Below are 24,475 nucleotides of genomic sequence, written 5' to 3'. Positions count from 1 at the left end.
CCCTACCGGTTAGAACCCCAGCAACATTCTGAAGGGCCATTGGCCATTCACTTATGTTTCTATTTTAAGTAAATTGGTGAAAAAGTTCTTTAAAAGTGATCACAGGAAACAGTTTTTATGTACAGACAGACAGACGGACTGAAAGACACTCAAGTTATTTTTTAAACATCCCTGTTATCAAAATATAACATTTTTAAAAGCAAAATTTTTAAAAAGGAAAATAACTCTTGAAATAAAGATGCAAGATGTCATACATGATGTGAGTGTAACAAAGAACAATTAGTAATGAAGGTATAAATAATGAATGTTTATTTTGAATTTGAAGTAAATGAAAGTTAAAAGAACGAATAGGAAAAATTAAAAGTTTAAGGAGATAATTCTGGAAATATGGATGCTAGATTTTAAACCTTGTCATATTATTATGATGTGGGATTTTGAAGAAAATCCTATCATGATTGAAGAAGTTGGAGTAAAAATTACCAATTTCTCGAAAAAAAGTCTAAGTTCAAAAGGGGCATAATTCTGGAAATAGTCTTGCTAGAGTATTGAACTTTCTCACAAATGTTGAGTGATAATAAGAAACATTTATACATGTATGAAGTTTGAAGTAGATACATTCAGAAAAAAAGAAATTATTAAAAAAAAACAATATTTTTTTCATGAAAATTTTAAGTTCAAGGGAGGTAATTCTGATAAATTTTGTGCTAGAGTTGTAAACCTTGTCACATATGATGTGGTTGATGACTAGCAACTTATATTTAAAGTTTGAAGAAAATACCTTAAGAAATAAAGAACTTATAGTGAAAAAACTTAAAAACTAGAATCAGAAATCTTGAAATTCAGTCTATTTATTGCCATAGCAACCAGAATTTTCAGCATAGGAAAAAGAGAAAAAGACGTGCATAATCTCCATACTGCCATCTATCCATATATCAAGTTTTATAAAAATATTTTCAGTACTTTTTGTGTTATCGCGGGATCCAGGTTATGTGTAAAATTTGCCATATTTTCAGTCTATTTGTTGCCATAGCAACCAGAATTTTCAACATAGGAAGAAAAGAAAAAGACGTGCATAATCTCCATACTGCCATCTATCCATATATCATATCCATATATCAAGTTTCATTAAAATATTTTCAGTACTTCTTGCGTTATCGCGGGATCCAGTTTTGTGGATGGACGGACGGACAGAGGGTAAACCTAAAGTCCCCTCCGGTAAACCGGTAGGGGACAATAATAAGCTGTAACCAGTTTATCGCTCTAATGGTACACACCTACAGACTAACTTCGTTACCCTGGGATTAGATAGTAAAAACTCATTTTGCACAGTTTGGGATAACATCTATTGAACATTGACAAAAGAATTCATTTCAACTGGCGAATAATCTATTTTAATAGATTTTCATATTTTATTATACAACGTATTCTCCCTTTGCTGTATATACAAACGAGTCTGTAACGAAGGACAAGTGGTACGGTTTAGTAAATTTTCATGATCAACAACAACATTGCATGTATACATTTATTTTTTCATGGTAATCATGTGATACTGTTAGCCCATGTTATAAAAAAATAACACAGCTGTACACACAGCAGTCATTCTATAAACAAAACGATTTTATACATATTTTTCAATCATATATTCAACATTTATGCATATACAATCATAACTTGAAGTCTGTTTATTTTTAAACATATTTGGTTGTGCTTTTGTTCTTCAAAATGATTCGATTTTAGGACCTAAATAATTCATCAACGAAAAATTCAAGTTAGTTAAGATTGACAAACAGGTAGCATTGAATTCAATAAAATATATTTCTCATTTAAATGATTTTATTTTTTGAGATCTTAATATTGCAGGAGCAAAGATGAGTTTAAAAAGCTTTAAAAATACACATTTTTGAAAATGAAAATGTAGTATTTTTAGCAACTTGCCTGCAATAATTGCTACATATTGGATATAATATCATTGTTTCTTAAAATGTTTTAAAGAAATATTACATAAAGAAATAGTGATCTGACTAAATAGAACTATAACTGTCACTGTCCAAACCAAGCCACCCACACACATCATTTTACCAGGGTTAAAAGTCATCTTAAAACATGTAGGTGAAATCGGCCCTCCGTTAATAAGAGAAAAAGCATATATATATTAAGACTTCTGACCATGTCAAGACAACCACTGAGATGGGGCCATATATGCACAAATAAAACTTTAAAATCTATAAATCAACAATCTTTCAATTAGAGGAGACCTATTCGAAAAATATTTTATTAGATGCCTAATACAGAACCTCCTTTCTGAAAAGTCTAAATGATATGACAATTCTTTCTGGACCAACCCTTCTTAAAATTGTGACATACCTCTTTTAATGAAACCATATTTCTTTTCAAATATGCTTTTCTTTTCTTGTTTATTATTACATTTCACAACTATGATCCTTTCTTACAATTTATACTGTTATATATTATATGGATAAATTAAGTAAATCTATTCTTAAGTCAATGAAAACATGTCTGTTGTTATTCCATTTAACAGATGAACTTTTAACTTTAATCATTAATTTTCAAACGAAATGTAAGCTCTGGTTATTTTTATTATTTTTGTCAAAAATAAGATAAAGAGTTTAATACTGCTAATCTATAGATGACTTGAAACATTGAAACACTGTTAATCATACATCTAATTAACTAACTATAATTATAATACTAAATGACCCCAAGTGGGACCATTTTTTGACCCAAGACACAGGATTCATATAACTTTTGTAGACGAGAGGGAAGCAAAGTCCTCAGGAGGCTGATTTTTTCTTCTTCAAAACACTTGACCTCAAAAAGCAATTTCAAAAGGCATTACCAAGATTCAGAGATGAAAACCAGAAAAATAGGAATACTAAGAATTTAAGATGTATTAATTAAGCACTGTATACAGACTGACAAGGGGACAAGTGACTCCAGTATATCCCCTTCAAACTTTGTTTGCAGGGGTCAAATTTTACAAATACACTTATTTTCAAACAACATGAATATTAGACTGATTTTCACCAAACTAACCTCACATTCATATTATTCCAGTTTCACAATTATCTACCTGTACATTTCAAAATTTGTTGTAGTCCTTTATTCCCATAGTTTCAAATACTTTCAACAACGTCTAAAAACACTAGACATGTTTACTTTGGATCCAAGATTATCACATAAGGTTGAGAAAATTTTAAAATTCAGTCTTTTATCTGTCTTTTTGCGTGTAAAAACAAAGAGCATTACTCCTTCATGAAATATGTATGAAAACTTAAAACAAGTGTATGTTTTTGAGCACAGCTCTTTCCTCTTTCACATAGTTTCTGTTTATAAGTTTTGAATGAAAGAACTAACAAGTTATAACAATGCATCCCCCAGTATGTCACTGGACACAAGCACCATGTGTATTCCTTTTCTTGAAGTTTATTTTTCACACTACACACTGCTTCTAGCATGTCTTAGTTTTCTCATCATACGAGTCTGTGCTGAATACTTCTTTTGTTAAAACATATTTTGTTTTTCAAGAAAAAAAAAAGAAAAAAAATCTGGCACAAACACACTTGTCCTGGAATGAAAGCACTTTTGTAGTAGTGTATATATATATGTTTCATTGTTTTCATAACGCTTAAATCTTTGTTTCTTTTTCTTTCACTTCACTTTCTTTATGTTTTTGAACACTTTCCATAAAAGTTATTCACTAGTCTTATTTCCGTTATCCTTTGCTCTTTTGCAGTCTAAGGGAGGTAATACACTGTATAAATAACTGAATAAAGGGCAAGCACTCTTGTTATCTTCATTTATTGAATGACTGGGTATGACCGAATTAAAGAGAAGAAATGTGGGTAAATGATTTGAAGAAATTAAGCTATATATGATGAAAAAAGGAGAAAAACAATGAAGGTATGCAAAATGATACAAATCTAAGCTAAAATGATGCACAAATTCTATTTCCTTATAACATCCAATCAATGTACTTTCCATAACCCCATAATCTAAATGCATGTAAATGATGTGGGGGACAAGTATAATAAAGAAAAATATAAGATTGAAAGCTGTTTTACCACAGGAAGTTCTCTTTGAGGGAAAAAATCTACTCTCTTATTAACACTTTGTCCATGCTTGTTTATAAGTAAAAAAGTAATTTGAAAAACATGTCCAACAATTAACATCAACAATTTTCATGGTGAAGTCTTTGACAAAAAATAGAAATAAAAAGAAAAAGAACACTGAAGTCACATAGTACTACTACAACTAGTTTGCCTACACAAAAATATTCACTCTTCTCAAATAATTCCTTGTTGCTTGTCCACCTGAATCACCACTTAATTCTGTCGCTGTCTGCTTGCCTGAAACAAAAACAAACAATCAAATTCAGATAGAAAGGAAGTGCATGTTAACCTACCCATACGCTTTACATCATTTAGATACACCACATTATCCAAATATCATTATTATGAACCTCCCAGTTTGAACTGATATAAAGAGGTTTATAATATAACCTAGATACCCAACCTGGAAACCACGTCTATGGTAAAGTTCAATGTCACTGTAATTATAGCGCAAATACTGTATGATTCATCATTTTGTTCAATGTCACTGTAATTATAGCGCAAAAACTGTATGATTCATCACTTTGTCACGCACTTGTACTTTCTTGTGAAGCAATAAGTCTTGAACAGGGCACCAACATATTTACTGCGAGAATTCTTAGGGATAGGGATATTTTCTATTCCCATTGGCTATGAAGTAATTTAAAATTTTTGCCTTCCTAAAATATTTATTACTAGTTTACTACTTTCAATTTTCATCCAAGTTGTCCCCAAAAGCCTTTGTATTGTTTGAGTTTAATGACAGATGTATATTTTTGTAAGGCTACTATTAGTTCACATTCTGTTCATACCCAAGATGCACAGAATGTTTTCAAAATCATTTTTAACAAGAGCACTGCATGTGGTGTTAATGCTTATCTGTCAAAATAACCATTTTGGACAAAAAATAAGTTATAAAGGGGCATAAATACTCCTATAAAACACAACTTTGAACAAAATATAATTTACATACTATACATGTATTTGACCTTGATGGCCAAGGTCATCAGAAAGTCTAGGTCAAATTTGAATCAATCGTCACCTCAGTTTTGTTATTATATTAAGTGTCCTATTGTCCAACAAGAGCACCGCTAGGCGGAGCATTATATGCCCGAAAGTGTTTTTTTTTTTAGTAAAGATGAAGCATTTGTAAGACATGGGACTAAAATAAAGTATTACCTGCTTCAAATAACAATCCTCCTTTGAAGTTTCAATATTGTGGTCCAAATGGAACTTTAAGTTATGTCCCAGAAACTGTTTTCAATTCTAAGGTAAAAGTGACCTTGACCTTTGACCTTGTGACCCCAAAATCATTAGGGGTCTTTTACCCAATATGGACAATCATACTATGAAGTTTAAACACAGTAGGCCAAATGATACTTAAGTTATATTCCAAAAACTGTTTTCAGTTTTAAGGTAATAGTGACCTTGACCGTGTGACCCCAAAATCATTAGGGGTCTTTTACCCAATATGGACAATAATACTATGAAGTTTAAACACAGTAGGCCAAATGATACTTAAGTTATATTCCAAAAACTGTTTTCAGTTTTAAGGTAATAGTGACCTTGACCTTGTGACCCCAAAATCAATAGGGGTCTTCTACCCAATATGGACAATCATCCTATGAAGTTTGAATATTGTGGGCTAAATGGAACTTAAGTTATGCTCAAGAAACTGTTTTCAATTTCTAAGTAATAGTGACCTTGACCTTTGACCTTGTGACCCCAAAATCAATAGGGGTCTTCTACCCAATATGGAAAATAATCCCATGAAGTTTGAATATTGTGGGCCAAATGGAACTTAAGTAATGCACCGGAGACTGTATTTTTCTGTATTAAGGTAATAGTGACCTTGACCTTTGACCTTGTGACCCCAAAACAATAGGGGTCTTCTACCAAATATGGACAATCATCCCATGAAGTTTGAATATTGTGGGCCACATGGAACCTCAGTTATGCTCCGGAAACTGTTTTCAGTTTTAAGGTAATAAAGACCTTGACCTTTGACCCTATGATCCCAAAATCAATAGGGGTTTTCTACCCAAATGGACAATCATCCTATGAAGTTTGAAGATTGTGGGCCAAATGGAACTTAAGTTATGCTCCGAAAACCAAATTGCTAACGTTTTCAGTTTTAAGGTCATAGTGACCTTGACCTTTGACCGTATGACCCCAAAATCAATAGGGGTCTTCTACCCAATATGGACAATCATCCTATGAAGTTTGAATATTGTGGGCCAAATGGAACTTAAGTTATGCTCCAGAAACCAAATTCAGTTTTAAGGTAATAGTGACCTTTGACCTTGTGACCCCAAAATCAATAGGGGTCTTCTACCCAATATGGACAATCATCCTATGAAGTTTGAATATTGTGGGCCAAATGGAACTTAAGTTATGCTCCAGAAACCAAATTGCTAACGGACGGACGGACGCCAGGGGGTATAACATAATATGTCCGAAATTCTTTCGGGCATATAAAAATGAATCAAATCCATAAATATCAGTTAAATTAGAGGGTATAAAATTTCGTAGTTTGAATGTTGAGCATGAATCTCTTAGGAATGTGTTTTTGTGTATCTGTTATGGCATTGTGCTTTAAGTTTCAGCAGTGCGACATTATAAATAAATACTGTTATTGTTATGCCAAATACTTATGTGCTGTTTATGTCAATTGATGTGCTGATATAGTTACTGTGAATGATTAAAAATAATGAAAAAAGTCAGCAGCCTATGAGTTGTAAAGTTATTGCTCTGAAACAGTTTTTACCTTTAAGGTCAACATGACCTTGACCTTTGACTCAAAATCAATAGGGGTTACCAACTGGCCAAGTCCAATACACCTACCAAGTTTAAGGGCCGATAGCCCATGGGTTGTCAAGTTCTTGATCAGAAACCATTTTGACATGGAAAGTCAATTTGACCTAGAGTTGACCTTTGACCCCTTGACCCCAAAAATCAAAGGGTTCAACCAATGCACCTACGATGTTTGAGGGCCAAAGTTCCTAAGCCTAAACCTTCTTTAGTTATTGATCGGAAACCGTTTATACCTACAAGGTCAATGTGACCTTGACCTTTGACCCCAAAATCAATAGGGGTCATCTACAGGCCACGACAAATTACCATACTAAGTTTAAAGTTCCTAGGCCTAAGCGTTCTTAGGTTATTGATTGGAAACCATTTGGTCTATGGAAAGACAGGCAAATGTAAAGCAATATACCCCCACTTTTTTAAAGGGGGGCATAATTATGACAAACATTTGAGTTTTGCAGTTGGCACGGGCAATGGCTCAACAATAACAATGGCAGTTATTATTATGACTGTAGCAATAGAATTTTTTTCTTCGAAAAGTGGACCTAGTACAATTAGTTAATCTGACTCAGGGTTTGATGTGTAGTTTCTCAATAACATCAATAATTCAACAAAAAATTAATTATACATTGGTATCCATCTATATTCTATTGTTAGCTAGTTGCTTTCACACCTATTATTTAACTGATTGAGACTAGAACTTCTGAATTCCTAACAATTTTCTGGTAAAATTTGGTTTTTTTTTTTCAAAAAAAATTTACTTCCAAAATCCGGAAAAAAGAATGTGAAGGACTATTTCACTTGAGATTATAAAACATTCATGTGCATTTGTTATTTTATATTTTTTAAATTATGTTTAATAAAGCAATAACTGTATATCTTTTGTGGAAACAATCTACCTAGAAAGTTGGGTTATCTTTTATTTTAATTTGATGTTCATAATAAGTGTGTTCCCCAAATTGTCTCATGTGACCATCTTTTGCTAAGTTTATGGGGCCCCATAGAATTCAGTCTAGATTTAACACTGCAGTGTTTTTTCCTCTACTTTGGGAATGGTGCCGATGCTGGACAGATTGGGAAAAAATCAAGCGGTTTGACTCAAATTGGGAATTTTATATTAAATGCAAAATTTTTATTGGGAATTTCTTTTATCCAGGGAGACATGGAAATTTCGCATAATGTACACTTTAAAACCATGTATTATTAACTTTAATGATAATTTTTGCTACATAAAGTTTAAAAGAAGATAATCATAATAACAAATGTACTTAAATAATGTTTAGGTGTGAAACATTAAAAGTACGAATGAACTGGGTACGAAAATCACTTGTGTGGTTATACTTGGTTTTTATCGTATATCACTTATCAATATGGTTAAATTTGCAAATTTTTGAGGAAATTTTAGCATTATTTTGGGAATTTATCAGAACTTTATAAATTGGGAAATTTGCTGTCTATTTTCTATTGGAAATGTTGCCATTTTCCGGCATCAGTTATATAAGGAAAAAAATACACTGCACTTGGTACTATATTAAACAAGCTAAAGCACTAGAGTGTAACAATAACTTTATCCTATTGTGTAAACAAATCAGTTATAATACATGTTGATGATAATAAATAAACTCATTAACAATCATCAGATTCTGCTTTTTGTTCTCATTATGTCTTACTAAAACAGCTGATGTTTCACTACTTAATTCTGAACTTTTGAATTCCGGAACCTTCCAATTTCCAAAAACCCAACTTTTCACTAGTCCCAGAGGTATTTAGTCTACAAAACTTACAATATCATTGTTACAGTTATTTTCCAATGGTCTAATTAATGAAACAGTGAACTGTAGTCTATAATATAAAATCACTATGTTCAAGGCCTTCAGGCTACATAAAATACAAGTTAATTCAGGTTTAATACAACAAATCAGCTATTTAATATCCATTTTGTAACGGACTACCTACCGACTGAGACTTAGGCTTGGTAGGGGGACCCTGATCTTCCTCTTGACGCTTCTCATAGTGTCCAAAATCATCAAAAATTGATGTTGAGTGCTTATAGTTGTGCATTATTTTCAACACTTGCTTTCCCTTTTCTGGTGGCACTTCTTGTGTGTCACGTGAATTTGTTACTGGCTTGTTCTCATTATTTTCCAGACGGATGTGCCTCAGCTGACTATTTGGCACATCTTTCACATAGATCCATTTCACTTCAATTTGACCTTTCCACTTGTCTTGTGCCCACACACCAGCACTCTGACTATAGTCCACCATACTATTCATTTGGGCAACACCACAAAAGTGGCCAGAACCGTTCACACTGTACAATAAGTAAACAGGACCCTTTCCCTCTCGTTCCTTGAATGCAGCATCTAGTCTCTTATTTCCATGTTCTGTCGAACACCAAATGCTATACTTGATTGAACGATGAATGTCATCTTCAGAGTAACTCTTGATTATGAAATATCTAGCGCCCTTAGTATTGATTGCAAAGTCCTTTGGATTATACTGATTTGCTGATTTCAACTTTTCTAACACAGGATGAGCAGTGCCGTTTGCGCCACCAGTTGAGGGAGCACTAATATTAGACAGTCCAGCGTTTCCAGTAGAAGAACTAGGTGGTGGATTAGAGTTCCCAGAATTTCCAGCACTACTGTAATTTGTAGCAGAGCGTGTAGATCTTGGAGCACTCCAAGTCCTTGGCTGCTGGGGAGCAGGCTGCCTGCCACCACCAGCAGCAGAGTTCTTATTACTGTCCCATGTACCAATGTCCAAGTTGTTTTGCCTACTGGGATTCACTGGTGCACGAGGAATAGACCTCGGCTTCTGTGGCTGAGGGCGTGCTGGCTGACTTGCAATAGCAGCCCACGAGGTCTTTTTAGGTGCTTGAGATGAACCAGAATGCTGAACATTTCCAGTCTGCATTGAAGGATCTATGGATGCATGTTGAAGGTCATTTGGTGGAGCCCCTTCTATTTGATTTTCCATTCCAATGTTCATACCTTTCAAACCCTGCTCCATACTAGCTATTGCAGGATCACGCTCCATATCACCATTCATAGCAGAATATGGATCAGTTGGCACCATATTATCCATCCTATAATAGTCCTCTGTTGTATAACCCCTTGCATCCTTACGACCTTGACCTTGTGCTGTTGCATTTTGTCCCCAATATTCACTTGGTTGATATTCACCCCAAAACTGAGGATACCCGAAACCACTAAACATTCCATTATAGTCATATCCTCCCACTGCTGAAAACATTGACGTATCACCGCCATTCGACCATGCTCCATCACCAAGTCCTTGCCCAAGATAAGGAAATGACATAGAGGGGTTGTAATAGTTCGGCATAAAGGGATCAGTTATAGGACTTGACATTGTTCCTGGTCCGTAACCCTGAAATTTAAAAGCATTAAAATTGAATTCCTACCAAAATAACAAAACTCAGATTGCCTTGAAGACTTTTCAAAATAAAATTGATACATTTTGTTTATCCTAAAATCGGGAACATCTTAAATAACTGTATTGTATATGAACCATTTAAAAAAATTCTTAAGAGAAAAAAATGGATTTTTAGCTTCAAATGAGTAATTTCTTTTTCTAAGGGTTATTTTGGCAAGGTTAATGATTTATGTGCTTTTGATAAACAAGATCCAAGATGGCCCTAGTTTGCTCACCTGACCTATCGAACTCATCCGAACAATTACCTAGACAAGCATCCCGACCAAGTTTGATGATAATTGAGTCAAAAATGTGACCACTAGAGTGTTAACATGGTTTTTCCATATTTGGGCAGTGTAACCTAGTTTTTGACCCCAGGTGACCCATATTCGAACTTGACCTAGAAATCATCATAACAAACTTTCAGACCAATTTCCAGGACATTTGGATCAAAACAGTAGCCACTTGAGTGTTAGCATTATTTTTCTATTTTTAGCTCCTGTGACCTAGTTTTTCATCCGAGATGACCCATGTTGGAACTCATCTGAGCTATTACCTAGACAAGCATCCTGACAAAGTTTGATGATGATTGAGGCAAAAATGTGACCACTAGAGTGTTATCAAGGTTTTTCTATTTTTAGCTTCTGTGACCTAGTTTTTTCATCCGAGATGACCCATGTTGGAACTCATACAAGCTATTACATAGATAGGCATCCTGACAAAGTTTGATGATGATTGAGGCAAAAATGTGACCGCTAGAGTGTTAACGAACAAGTGTGGACGGACGACGGACATTCAACAATCCTAAAAGCTCACCCTGAGCTAGCTCAGATGAGCTAAAAAATAACAAGGGTGCCATAGTCACAAAATACGCCCGTTTACGAAAGCTTTAGATGGAGATGGGGGCATTATGGATAAGTGTTATCTAGCAAGCAAGTTTTTATTCTTGGCACAGTGTTGTTAAATGAACCTTAAAACAAATCAGTAGGGAAGATATGCACAGGATGTGTGACCTTGACCTTGGTCGCAGGGACCTGAATTTTATGTACGGCACTCAGCCTCACAATGATGAACATTTGTGCCAAATTATATTGAAATCCCTCTATGCATGTAGAAGTTTTGCTCCAGACAAGCATTTTTCTATGAGCTCTAACTGTGACCTTCACCTTTGACCTAGAGACTTGGTTCATGTGCAGGGCACTACGTCTCATGGTGGTGAACAATTCTATAAAGTAACATTAAAATTCCTCCATGCATGTAGAAAATATGCTCCGGACAACATCTGGATATTTAATCATCTCTAGTGACCTTGACCTTGCAAATATTAACCTAAATTAAATGTGTCACACCTGTAGTCATGATAGTTACCATTTGTGCTACAATCCATCAATAAATGATGACTAAATGGTCCCTATACACATCTTCAAATTTTTATCTGAACTTTGACCTCTATGTGTAACCTTGACTTTGGTCGCAGGGATCTGAATTTTGCGTGCGACACTCAGCCTCACAATGGTGAACATTTGTGCCAAGTTATATTGAAATCCCTCTATGAATGTAGAAGTTTTGCTCCAAAGGCGTTTTTCAATGAGCTCTAAGTGTGACCTTGACCTTGAGACCTGGATCATGCATGGAGCAATACATATCATGGTGGTGAACATTTCCATAAAGTATTATAAAAATTCTTCCATACATGTAGGAGATATGCTCCAGACAAAATCTGGATATTTCACCATCTTTAGTGACCTTGACCTTGCATATATTGACCTAAAGTACATGTGTCACAGCCGTAGTCATGATAATGACCATTTGTGTTACAATCCCTCAATAAATGATGATTAAATCGTCCCTATACACATCTTCATATTTTTATCTAAACTTTGACCTCTATGTGTGACCTTGACCTTGGCTGCAGGGACCTGAATTTTGTGCGCGACACTCCGCCTCACAATGGTGAACATTTGTGCCAAGTTATATTGAAATCCCTCTATGCATGTGGAAGTTTTGCTCCGGACAAGCGTTTTTCAATGAGCTCTAAGTGTGACCTTGACCTTTGACCTAGTTCATGTGCGTGACATGGCTTCTCATAATGGTGAACATTTCTATGAAATTTCATTAAAATCCCTCCATGCGTGTAGGAGATATGCTCCGGACAAAATCTGGATATTTCATCATCTTTAGTGACCTTGACCTTGTATATATTGACCTAAATTATATGTATCACAGCCATAGTCTTGATAATGACCATTTGTGTTACAATCCCTCAATAAATGATGAATAAATGGTCCATATACACATCTTCATATTTTTATCTGAACTTTGACCTCTATGTGTGACCTTGACCTTGGCCGCAAGGACCTGAATCTTGCGCGCGACACTCCGCCTTTCAATGGTGAACATTTGTGCCAAGTAATATTGAAATCCCTCTATACATGTGGAAGTTTTGCTCCGGACAAGCATTTTTCAATGAGCTCTAAGTGTGACCTTGACCTTTGACCTAGAGACCTGGTTCATGTGCGCGACACTGCTCCTCATAGTGGTGAACATTTCTATGAAGTTTCATTAAAATCCCTCCATACATGTAGGAGATATGCTCCGGACAAAATTGGACGCCGCCCGCCCATACGCCCGACCGCTAGGGGCGTTCCCATAATACGTCCCGTTTTTCAAACGGGCGTATAAAAATCATTTAAGGACCATAACTGACAAAAATCATTGAACTTGAAATTGCCAACAACATGCATAACTACAGTTGGTATTAATCAATCTGGGACTGTAAAGTTTGGATAAAATTACACGAGTAGTTTGTGAGGAATAGTCCGGACAACTTTTCTGACGGACAGACAGAAGGAAGGACAAAGAAGTGATCCCTATGTTGCCGCAACTCTGTAAAATCAGGTGTATGATTTTAACTTTGCCAATCTTTTTTAAGCATGCTGTTCTGCGCAACAACTGAGCATTTCAATGCATAGATTTTTTTGTGATATAACAATCTTCACTGTAATTTGTAAACATGCTTCTTTTACTCTTAATTTTGTTGTAGTAAAACATGACAATGCTATTCAATACTTGGCACAAGGCTTTTATTCCCCAAGGGTTGATTTTTGACTCCTACAAATGAATGATAATATTGAAATGTCAATTTTATAGAACTTTTCAAATAAAACATATTTTTCTTGTACTGGAATTATTTTTCAAAAGCTTCTCATCCTACCTTTTACTCGCCAAAATCCTAAATTTACTGATCAATAGGTGCAAACAAGTTGATTTTTAATGTCAATTCTATAACATTTCTGGCAGGCAAGACTAAAAGCTCAACGACTTTGGTACAAGTAATTACCAGACAGGTAGAAAATCGATCAGACGGTCTAAAATTTTCCTAAGACAGATCTGTATCTTACCCATTGCATGTGCAATATTTCAAATTAAAAGTTACGAATAGACGACAGAAAAGCATATATCTAGATATATCAAAGACTATATATATGTCAACACATTTTACTGTTAGAAAATCTTAAACAATATTTTCAAAGTCTTAAACCTGAATAGGTGGTTGTTGTTGCTGTTGTTGTTGCTGCTGCTGAAGGTATGGATCAAATTCTTCATCTTTTACCCCATCTTTGATTGTGCCATTCGATACTTAAGTAAAAACAAAATGAATTGATAAGCAAGTTATAGACATTCCTTACTTAACATGCAATTATTAACTATGAGACTTAAGATCCTGTTTATTCAGGATTAATAAAACTGATAAAATATGTAAATGAGCTATTACAGCTTTTTATTTTTAATAATATATAGTTGACAGTCAATGAACAAAAGTTTCACGAGCAAAACTGTAAAAAGTCAATTTAAGCAACAGTGAAGTGACCAAAGTGACTCATTACTATACACAAGTTGAAAGACCCCTCTGTTCCTACCAATATGAAAGACATCAGCCACTGATAAAACCATTTCCCCTTCACTTACACATTACTACCGGCTACCCTCTGAAAAGCTCTTTTGCAGTGTCTATTCTAGGAATTGAAAAATAGGGGTGATTTTCCCCCCTCTATTTCAAAAAAGGGGGCGATTTTCAAAATCAAAGGGTGCCAATATAAACTGCCAATGTTAAATCGTCTGCATTAAGTTTACACTGAGGCGTTCAACCGATGAAATAATTAAAACGATAATATTTATTTAAGGCAGCAGAAGTTGTCCCCCCTGAATTTTTAAACGAAAACAAATTATTACAGAACTGCCCCGATTGATTATAAAGGGATTGGCAATACAAATAATCGAACTATCTTCCACGTCTAGATCGTAGCCAAGCTAGGAATTGCCTCATTTTTCTTGATTATTTACTACACTTAAATGGCGCCCAACTGTCAGACCTAGCACACTAGTTCCGGTCGATACGGAACATTCCGTTAATTTCCGTCAACTCACGTAACCAGTACCATACGGTACTAAATTATTATAATTAGCTTACAGTTACCTCCCTTCAGTTTTCGGTGTAAATGTAAACAAAACAACCAAATATAATGCGGGATGGAAGTTTTACGGTTTTATTAACTTTTTTTATAGATGCGCGATTTTCACGCACATGATTTTGAATTGTGCGCGATCTGTTAAATACTAGCGTGAATCGCGCAATCGCGCGTCCTAGAATAGACACTGCTTTTGCATGTAAAACAAAAGCCCTTCAAATGACAGGGCGGACAAAACCCTCCCATGAAAGTAACGAGGCAGACAAAAGCCCTCCAGTAGCAAAAATATATATGTATGTTAATTGCTGTCATTTTCAAGGAAGAGCTTTTGTCCACCCTGTCATTTTCACGGGATGGCTTTTGTCCATTTCCGATAGATAGACATATATATGCCTTTCTCAAATTCGGATATGATTTTTTAATTACTTATTGTAAATTGTATCTTAAATACAATAGTTGTATTTGTTCTTCTCATTAAATCATATCATGAAATTGATATCATTACAGGGTTCTCAGTGACGTATGATCCAGCGTCCTGATATGCATGTTTATTGCTGCTGAATGCGTAGATTTCACAGCCAGGTTTCTGCATATATCATTTGCTTAAATTTGTCCGGACGCATTAACAAAATTGAATAAATAAACTAAGTAGGGTGATACGATATGCCAGATCAATGACAATAACTTAATCAAATGACTTGGTCCATGCAATTGTAAGCTGAGCATTTTTTTCATAAAATCAGCCGTTTTTTTCTTAGGATTAAATTTGAAAGACCCAGTTATGAATGAGGCATTACCTTAAATAATTCTATAAATATTTAAATACTGACAAAGCAATTGAAATAAATGGGAAATGTCTGTACTTTAAGGGGAGATTAAAATGTTACAGTGATGACTGCAAGTTTACAGGTCACGATACGTTTCGCATTATAAAAACATACACACCTTGGTTTGGCTGACCTTTGCCTCTCTGTAAGTGTGACATCATATGAAATGGAAAAAAATAATGTATAGAAGTTAACAAAATAAAGAATCGATAGATAAACTATCGACAAGGATATAAAATTCACATCGTTTTGAATAACATCAATCACGCCTGTCCGCCATCTTTTTCATGTTACCTGATCAACACTCGTAGACATTCCACAGAGATTTTTGACACGCTTAGTCAAACCTTAATTAAAATATAGTCTTTAAAGTTTGTATGGGGTGTTTATTTTTAAGAGTACAGCAGTCGTATGATGTTTGATTGTTTATATAGGCACAAAACTACACTTTAACTCCAAATATCTCCTTCCTCGATCGTGTAACAATGGCGGCGAGTACGCATGTGCCTCGCTCCCGCGGACTACCACGTGACATCCGTGTTGACGTCAGCAAAAACACCGAATTGATAAAACTAACACGGATGAGTATGTACGTGTAAAGGAAATCGAGTAGGGACCGGACCTTACGGACCGTGGATAAGCCACCAGTCATGCCCATAAAGGGTAAATTTTGTACTATTAAGTGGTGATAAAGTTAAAATGACATTATGCTCATATTTTCATAGTCAAGTTGTGCTGAACTGACTATTAGAACTATATCACAGACACTTGGGGTTTGGAGCTCAAAACGCCTTTAAAATCCAAATAAAATGCATATTTGTCAATCCCAGCACATGTACTGATCATATATATATAAAAAAAACTTATATAAGCTGTTTTGAAAAAAAAATCATATTTCAACATCTACAAAAATGTATAATAATATAGATGTTTAAATATGATTTTTTTTCAAAACGGCTTATATTAAGTTTTTTTGATATATATGATCAGTACATGTGCTGGGATTGACAAATATGCATTTTATTTGGATTTTAAAGGCGTTTTGAGCTCCAAACCCCAAGTGTCTGTGATCTATATTTCAAAATATTGACTGTTAAAATGGTGATTGACCAACAGTTCATGTTGGAAAATGTTTGTGATAAATTTTAAAATCTGCTTAAAATATAAAAAGACTGCCCACTCTTTTTATGAAATGAACGTTACAGGTAAATTGAGCCAAAAGTAGGTCAATGAGAATGTAAATGTTCAATAACCCGAACATAATTAATAGGGGGGGAGGGGAGGGGGGCTGTTATACCAGCAACAAATGCCTGCCTTTCTGACGCACCCTAGCGCACCTTCCTCGTCATCCCTGCCGCATAATTATATGGGTCAGTTCCCTCTGCTTTAGTCAGGACACCGGCAACTTACTTCATACAAACTAAGTCGTGTCGCCCGTGCTGTAATTAAAGAGCATGCAAGTGATTTGGGGCCATTCATTCACAGCAATTTTACGCGCGCATTTTGTCTCCATTTATGCTACTTAATATGCTTTTTACACATTTGGATATGATTTATATACTTTATTAATTAACCGATGACTAGCTAGGTATTTTCGGTTATCCTCTAACTGGCTGGAGTTAGGGATTACCGGAGTCCAGGTCACTGGTGCATTTTTTCTTACACTTTTGCTCTTACAACGTTTAATAACCTTTCTTGCATTAAATACATTTGGTTCGGAGAGTATCCATAGCCTATACCGATACCTTTGTGTAGTATAGTTCTCAAAGTTAAAAAAGAATTGTTTCTTTCTTCACTCTACACGTTATTGTTGGCGTAACATCTACATGTTATCTACAATTTTAGCTAAGTAATGCTATATTTAATAACAAATATATGGTACCCATTATTTTAAAAGTCTAATAAAGTCAAAACAACGCGGTAAAAGTATTTAATTTTGACAAGATCAACTAATATTCTTTTGAGACCCTCATTATGATAAATTTAAGGGATATTTTGAATTTGGCTTTTTAAGTTGGAAATTGGTCAAACACATAGGGAAACATTTTATACATAAACCGTACGGTAAATCTTGTTAAAACTTTATATATACATGTATAAGTGTCCTTTAAGGCATATAACTATAATATATTGTCATATTTTCAGTCCTTCAGAGTTATCGTACCGTACCAAGCGCACGTCTTGTCGGCAGTCGGTAGAGCATGTTGAAATACCTCTTAAATTATATCTGAGGGTCGTGGGTTCGAGTACCCCGTTGGGCGCATATCTTTTATTTGAATATATTGCTGCATTCTCCAGATTTAAAAAAACATGTATTTTATAGCATATCCAATATAACGCGTTTTTTGGACGAGGAATTGGGATCTGCAATTCAAACATAAAAATCTTAAATATAAATAAGTATTAAATACAGTAACTGTTGTAACAACTTTATTACTTATAAATATAATCAAATGGTGAATTATTATTTTGCAATACATTTTATAACATTTTATAATAGTACCGTAATTGCATGAAATGGTTATTGTTTATTTTTTGATAATACTAAATGAAACACAAAAAGCTTACCACAAGTTTGTGACATTAATTAAAACATTGGGTAAGTAATAAGTAAATCTATAAATTGACTAAGAAAATATAACCTTTTCCATATGATTGAATCCTACTTACAAACAGCAATCTTTCCTGACAAGTTACAATGGAAACGAACAGTTTTTAACGCTATACGCAAATATCATACACAGCATTGGTCAGAAAGAATGAATAGCGATGATGATTTTGTACGCTTTAAAACTTTACATACCGATATAAGCCCATCAATATTATGGAGAAATTCCGACTCTTTAAACTCAATAAAACATGCATTATGTACTGCTAAAGTTCTTGTTGAGGCAAAGCAAAGTGATGTAAAAACATGCAAGAAGTGTGGTTATCAAACAAGTGACCTAAATCTCCATGTAATATCAAAATTTATTATATACTTACAAATGAAATATTGAGAAATATTGATGAAATAAAATGCGTATTTTCATTTTCCGTATTTTCATTGTAAAAATTTATTTTTCACTGCAGTGAAACATATTTTCCGTATTTTCACTGGTGTCTTGCCGGACTACTTTCTTTTAAATTCTGCCAGGACACAAAATTTAAGGGAAAGTCTTTCAAACTGTGATGTCAAAAAAAAGAGAAAAATGTAACTATAAAAATAAACAGAAAATTCAAGGTTTTTTTTCTATTTATGCAGGATTTATTTACATCTTGTGTCATGAAATTATCATATTTCACTCGTGGCTACCGCCACTCATGAAATATTTATTTTCATACCACTCGATGAAAATAAATCATGTATTTATAGACAAAACATGAATATCCTCTATGTATTTCACTTAAAAAGACTCGAACAACTTTCCTTAATAGTGTTGAAAAACAATATAGTTGTGAACTCAGTAACTTCCTGAAAGGATGTAACAGCGAGACGTTTTTAAGAACTATTTTAAATCCTCGTGCCTTGGATATATATGACATAGCTGAACTTCTCCAAAAAGACTTCATACAAAGTGCTTGTAAGTTTATATACGATTGTTTAGTTTTTAATAACTAAACGTTTTATTTAAATAAATACAAGTACTTCAAACTTCAAATGACAGAAAATATTTAAGCGGTATTACCTAACTTACATAGCTTATATTTCGTTTCGGTAAGATGTGTGATACTAGGTTGAATACTGAGGCATTTTAACCATATATAATTACATTGCATTATCAGTATGATAACTCAAATGAAATTTAAACATGAAATATGTATAAAACAATTATATAAATGTGTTTTTTATTGTTACGCTTAAATACTTATTGCTCTAAGATAACCTTTGATGTAATGCTAATATAATCATATAGAAATATAATCATATAGAAGCTTATACAAGTATATGAAACCATTTAACTTGAACTTAATTATTATCTCTCTTTAATAATATATAAATGTACATTTGTCATAATCATGTATCATATGTTTGTATATATATTTCATGTTGTATATGTTGTAATCGCTGAAAAGCGGAAATAAAGAGTATATATAAAAGCTTACCACAAGTTTGTGACATTAATTAAAACATTGGGTAAGTAATAAGTAAATCTATAAATTGACTTGTTTGGCAGTAAGATACGAGTATGTTGGTCAATGCATACCATAGCAGAAAATCAGTTCTTCGCACTCTAATAATGAAACCAACTATCCTAACAAACGGTCACTTTTATATTTATTTAATTGTTCAGCTTGATACACAATGACAATACTAGAAATATGTTTTAATCATTGTTTTACCTCAAAATAAAACAATGATAATATACTATAAAAATGTTAAATTTATATATAATAAACTATTATTAATTATGTACACAGTGTATATATAGTTGGCCATAGTAACAAAAACTTATCATAACAATATGATAATAAAAAGCTAAAGTATTATATTAATTATTTCGAACATTTAAGAAACAGTAATATTTTCCAGGGTTTTGTTTCTTTAACGTAAAAGCATTTTTAATCTTTAAGCATCTTTAAGCAACTTTAGCAAAATTATATACTTTTTTTCTTGTTCTTAGTTGACATATAATTACATGTATTAGAAATAGTCTTACATCCCCTATATGCATAGATCCGTGACCAGTCCAATTTGAATTATCAGATTAAAGGATACAATAAGATTTTCACTACAACATAGTTGTTACCAAAATAGCACATGTCAATTTTTGTGGGTAAGTTTATTGTTATTCAAATGAAAGGTCAGAGTAATGACGATTGTTTTTTTCTCCTCATTTCTTGTAGATTTTATGCTCCGGCCATTGAAATGGATTTTCATGAGGTGGATAAACTAAGTGCATAATGGGGATGACGAATGATGAAGCATAATTATGTCCAAGAACGGCTTTTACTTTGTCATTAATATGTCTCGGGTCAGAAATTACCAGTCTCTTTGTATCTACCTTTTTCTGTTCAAATTGGGTTATTCCGGTGTTAATTAAATCAATTTGTTCGAATAGAAACGCAGAGCTTAACATCACAAATAACAAATTGAAGGTAAAAATAAACATAATGTTTGCTGTTGTAAAGTCTCCATAGCCGAAACATGCACGTAGTAATGCAAACGGCGCAAATAAATCCCACGCCGATACAAGAAACACGTGCAATAAGTATGGGATAAAATGAGCTGTTGTATAAACCGTACCAAATACCGCCCATACAAGAAACACCACAAAATGTCTCTGATTGTAAAAACCAACACATCTCCTCGTGAAGAAACAATGATGGTCACGTTTTAAGACACAGTTATCACAGAAAGGACAATGATGGCAGCGGGGAGGGGCATTGAGATCGCACTTTGTACACAGATGCCACGACCAATAAGATCTACGCTTTGGTGTGGGCGGAGCTGAAACCGGTCCTGGAATAGTTCCGATTTTCCCTTTTCTAGTTGGTGTATGTTTATCAGCAACGATACCACTTTCTAAATCTGTTTTGGTAGCTCCCTGATTATTTCTGTCATTGAATGTTGAATGTTTAACTTGAGTTTTTAGCGAGTTATCGACTAAATGTATGCATAACCAGTTAGACATCATTTCGAAATATATAGTCGCTAAGAAACACTTTTGACAGAATAATGTCCAGGAGCTGCTATCATAGTAATAAGGCATGATGTAGAAGAAAGAGTGATAAAATACCCCAGTTATGGTATATAAATATATTGGAGCAGCTATTATGTTGATGATCTCTGACTGTAAGTCTGTGTGAGGTCTTGGTGTGAAACATTTTACAATCCTCTCTTTTAATTTCTCCATAATTACGAATCACTATTTAACTAAATCCGTTACTACGTAAGTAGGGAAACTTTCCTTATACATAAATAAAAGCAACGACAAGCAACGACATAGAGGAAACATTCAGTTTTTTTCATGTGTTTAATAGGTATATAAAACTAGTAATTTAGATAGCCACAAGGTTAAAAGAAATCCAATACTTGGTATAGCTATTAATGTATAGATTTTTAAATTCACCGATTTTATATAAACCATACTAGTTGTTAAGTATTTATTTAGAATATCGGCAAACTTTGTTTGCATTTAGTCTTAAATTTGCATAACTTTTCCTACCAATTTTCACGGCACTTGTCAAAACTTGTTATTGCGAAATTACTTCAAAATTTCAATAATACTAATTCATTGTAAATCGTATTGCCACAGAAATGATGGACTAACACGATTAACATATTAACCAACTGACTTCCACCGCGTTCTTTTTTATGAAAATCACAATTTCCTCTATATAAGTAACGTACGTACAAACATCATGTACTTGTAATTATTTACAAACATTCTGTATTACATTCCGTACTTCTCTTATGCGTTTTATTATTATTATTTTTTATAAATTCATTTATTCTAAAGTTGATTTAGTTTTTATCATTTATTTTTGTGTTCCTTTCAAATGATTTCATGTACTAATATGTATATGATGTACAGTATTGAAAGAAACACATATTGTTTTGTTTGATTGACTTTAAAACTTAAAGATTTTAATAGATGAGTAGACAAAACTGATCAGTCACTTGTCAAACCTCAAAATATGTACATGACCAGTTTATATCTTTATTAACTTCGTCAAATTAGAAGCTAGGAAGCTGAAACCAAGGACCTAGTTTGTCATAAAAATTGTCATTTATAAGGAATGGGTATATTTAAAAAAATCAAAATAACATTCAACCCGCTTACATGAAGAAAATTCGTGAGGGCGTTATAAATATTCATGACTCGGAAGCCATTTGTCAAGTTTGCGACCATTTCGCTCACATGAACCAAGTGTGCAACCTCTTCACATTCTACCCCTTGATCAACCCTAAACATAGTGCGTGGTTAATCACGTTTATACAGGAATGGCGGCGGTCATCTTTCGGACTTGAAATACTTGTAATACTCCAAGGCTATCACTTAAACAAACTCGGTAGAAATCCGGTAGACAGAACAAACTTGGTAGAAGTCCGGTAGACAAAGCTATAAAGCCTTTGTGGTTTCAGATTTTTTTAAGTTTCTACGGAACGTACAAAACAAAATCTAATTACCCCCCCCCCACTCCCCCCGGACAGGACCCATGTTGTTTTTCCTTTTGATTGCCGTGGCAACCAGAGTAAATGCATAGAATGAAATTTTAGGAACGACTTTGACACAGGATCAAAATAGAAAACATTCTTATAAAGTATTGGTGAAATTGACTAAGTAGTTTAGGACAAGATATCCTGTCAAGACAAGTGGACAGACAAATGAGTGACCATGAGCACGTTGTTATCTAAGGTGAGCTAAAACATGTGTGTATGAACATTTCAAGTAATGGTCTAGTAATAAACTTAAGTAACCGTACAACGTTCTCTATTAAAAAATGGGTTAGGGATTTCCATCATTTTTTTAAGAAACGCGAGAAACTTATGCATGTGCGCATACGACATAACGAAAATGGGGAAAAGTCATTACAAATTAAGATGTCATTTTATACTAATCAGGCTATATATAGTTTAGTCCATAATCGAACTGAAACCGCTAGGCCACCTAAATCCATGTATGATTAGCACAAAAAACAAACATTGTCGTATGTTTATGCAGGTAAATCACAAAATAGCACGAAACAACAACCGAGATAGTCATATTGTTTCTCTAAAGTTTTTTTATCTTGGCGCCCTGGTAAAGTTCTCAAAAAGTTACTATAATTAGCTGCCTGAGCAATCTTTTACTTGTGTAGCTTTTTAGCAATTGATAAAGTAACATTCATTTAGACTCTAGTATTTTGTATTGAAGTCAAGGTAATATTTCATTTACATGTTGATACTTTTATGGCAAACAATTTTATATTCAGAACTTCTTTTTTCAGGTGATAAGAACGTAACAAAGCCAACATTTGTCAAACTTTCTTATTTCTGAGGCATTATGTGTCTTATAAATATATTTCTTTTTTTGTATTGTAAAGTTAAAAAAAATACTGTTAATTTTGTAAGAAGAAGCTAGCGGGTTATGTGAGGTTGGCATATAAAACAAGTTAAATAAAGCCATCTCATATGAGCCAACTTCTTAAAAAGTTGGACAAGCTAAGGCCATTAAAAAAAATACGGCCCTTTTTCATCAAACCGCACATGTGACATATACTTTAAAATATGGACAAAATACAGTCGGGTAACCTGTGAAAAAGGATAAAAATAGAGTCCCCCCACTCCACTTAACCTACCCTTAGTAAAAAGGCAATTCAAAATAAAATGATTTGTTCTCTATTATAAACTGAATATCACTTTGTATTATAATGTTATTTATATTTCACCAGTTTGGAGTATTTAGAGAATTGAAGAAGATCCACAATCTGTTGGCTAAAATTTCTTTTAAAAATCATCTTTGAAAAGCTGGAAAGAATGCTCTTGCATGTGGGCTATCAGTCCGAGTTGCAAAATCTTATTAGTCAGTCAAACTTGTCCGATAGATCATTTATTTTGGCAGCAACACCTTATATTTCGACATGATGCATATAATGGTCTCATATGCCTCCGGTGCATCAAATTAGTAAATATCACACATCATATTTAGTATCATTCAGTGAATTACACTATTCAAAATGTAAAGGTCAATTTTTGACAGGTAATAACCTTTGATTTAAACATATTCTTTTAAGCTTTATTGCGAAATAAGTTCTTGCTACTTATATTAATCACTTTCGAGTCCGCTTCATGGAACCAACCAGTACTCGTGTCAAATGAAGAAACATTGTCGTGACCCGATTAGGGATCGAACCCATGATC

General features: G+C 33.8%; 2 protein-coding genes across 2 annotated transcripts; both read right to left on the bottom strand.

The window, feature by feature from the left end:
* Window positions 1–1,508: 1,508 nt before the first annotated feature.
* LOC132749241 (YTH domain-containing family protein 3-like) lies at window positions 1,509–16,166 on the bottom strand. The gene is made up of 5 exons (XM_060738962.1): window positions 15,943–16,166; window positions 15,767–15,791; window positions 13,894–13,991; window positions 8,874–10,307; window positions 1,509–4,367 (listed from the first exon to the last, which is right to left on the bottom strand). Exons 1-5 carry the CDS (start codon window positions 15,961–15,963, stop codon window positions 4,344–4,346), a joined length of 1,602 nt encoding a protein of 533 aa, XP_060594945.1. The 5' UTR covers window positions 15,964–16,166; the 3' UTR covers window positions 1,509–4,343.
* Window positions 16,167–19,730: 3,564 nt separating this feature from the next.
* Window positions 19,731–22,037, bottom strand: LOC132749242 (uncharacterized). The gene has a single exon (XM_060738963.1). The coding sequence runs from the start codon at window positions 21,483–21,485 to the stop codon at window positions 20,463–20,465; it is 1,023 nt and encodes a 340-aa protein (XP_060594946.1). The 5' UTR covers window positions 21,486–22,037; the 3' UTR covers window positions 19,731–20,462.
* Window positions 22,038–24,475: the final 2,438 nt, after the last annotated feature.

This window comes from Ruditapes philippinarum, unplaced genomic scaffold (assembly GCF_026571515.1).
Source record: "Ruditapes philippinarum isolate M1 unplaced genomic scaffold, ASM2657151v2 ctg3420_1_1_1_1, whole genome shotgun sequence".
NCBI lineage: Eukaryota > Metazoa > Mollusca > Bivalvia > Venerida > Veneridae > Ruditapes > Ruditapes philippinarum.
The sequence above is the reverse complement of the archived record's forward strand: the minus strand, read 5'-3'. Positions and strand labels throughout refer to the sequence as shown.

Coding starts and splice junctions, on each gene's coding strand:
- LOC132749242 (XM_060738963.1), bottom strand. CDS start 21,485: ATGGAGAAATTAAAAGAGAGGATTGTAAAATGTTTCACACCAAGACCT.
- LOC132749241 (XM_060738962.1), bottom strand. CDS start 15,963: ATGTCTACGAGTGTTGATCAG. Junction 15,792..15,942: donor TGTCTACGAGTGTTGATCAG/GTAACATGAAAA, acceptor TCACACTTACAG/AGAGGCAAAGGTCAGCCAAA. Junction 10,308..13,893: donor AACAACAACCACCTATTCAG/GTTTAAGACTTT, acceptor TTTAAATTTCAG/GGTTACGGACCAGGAACAAT.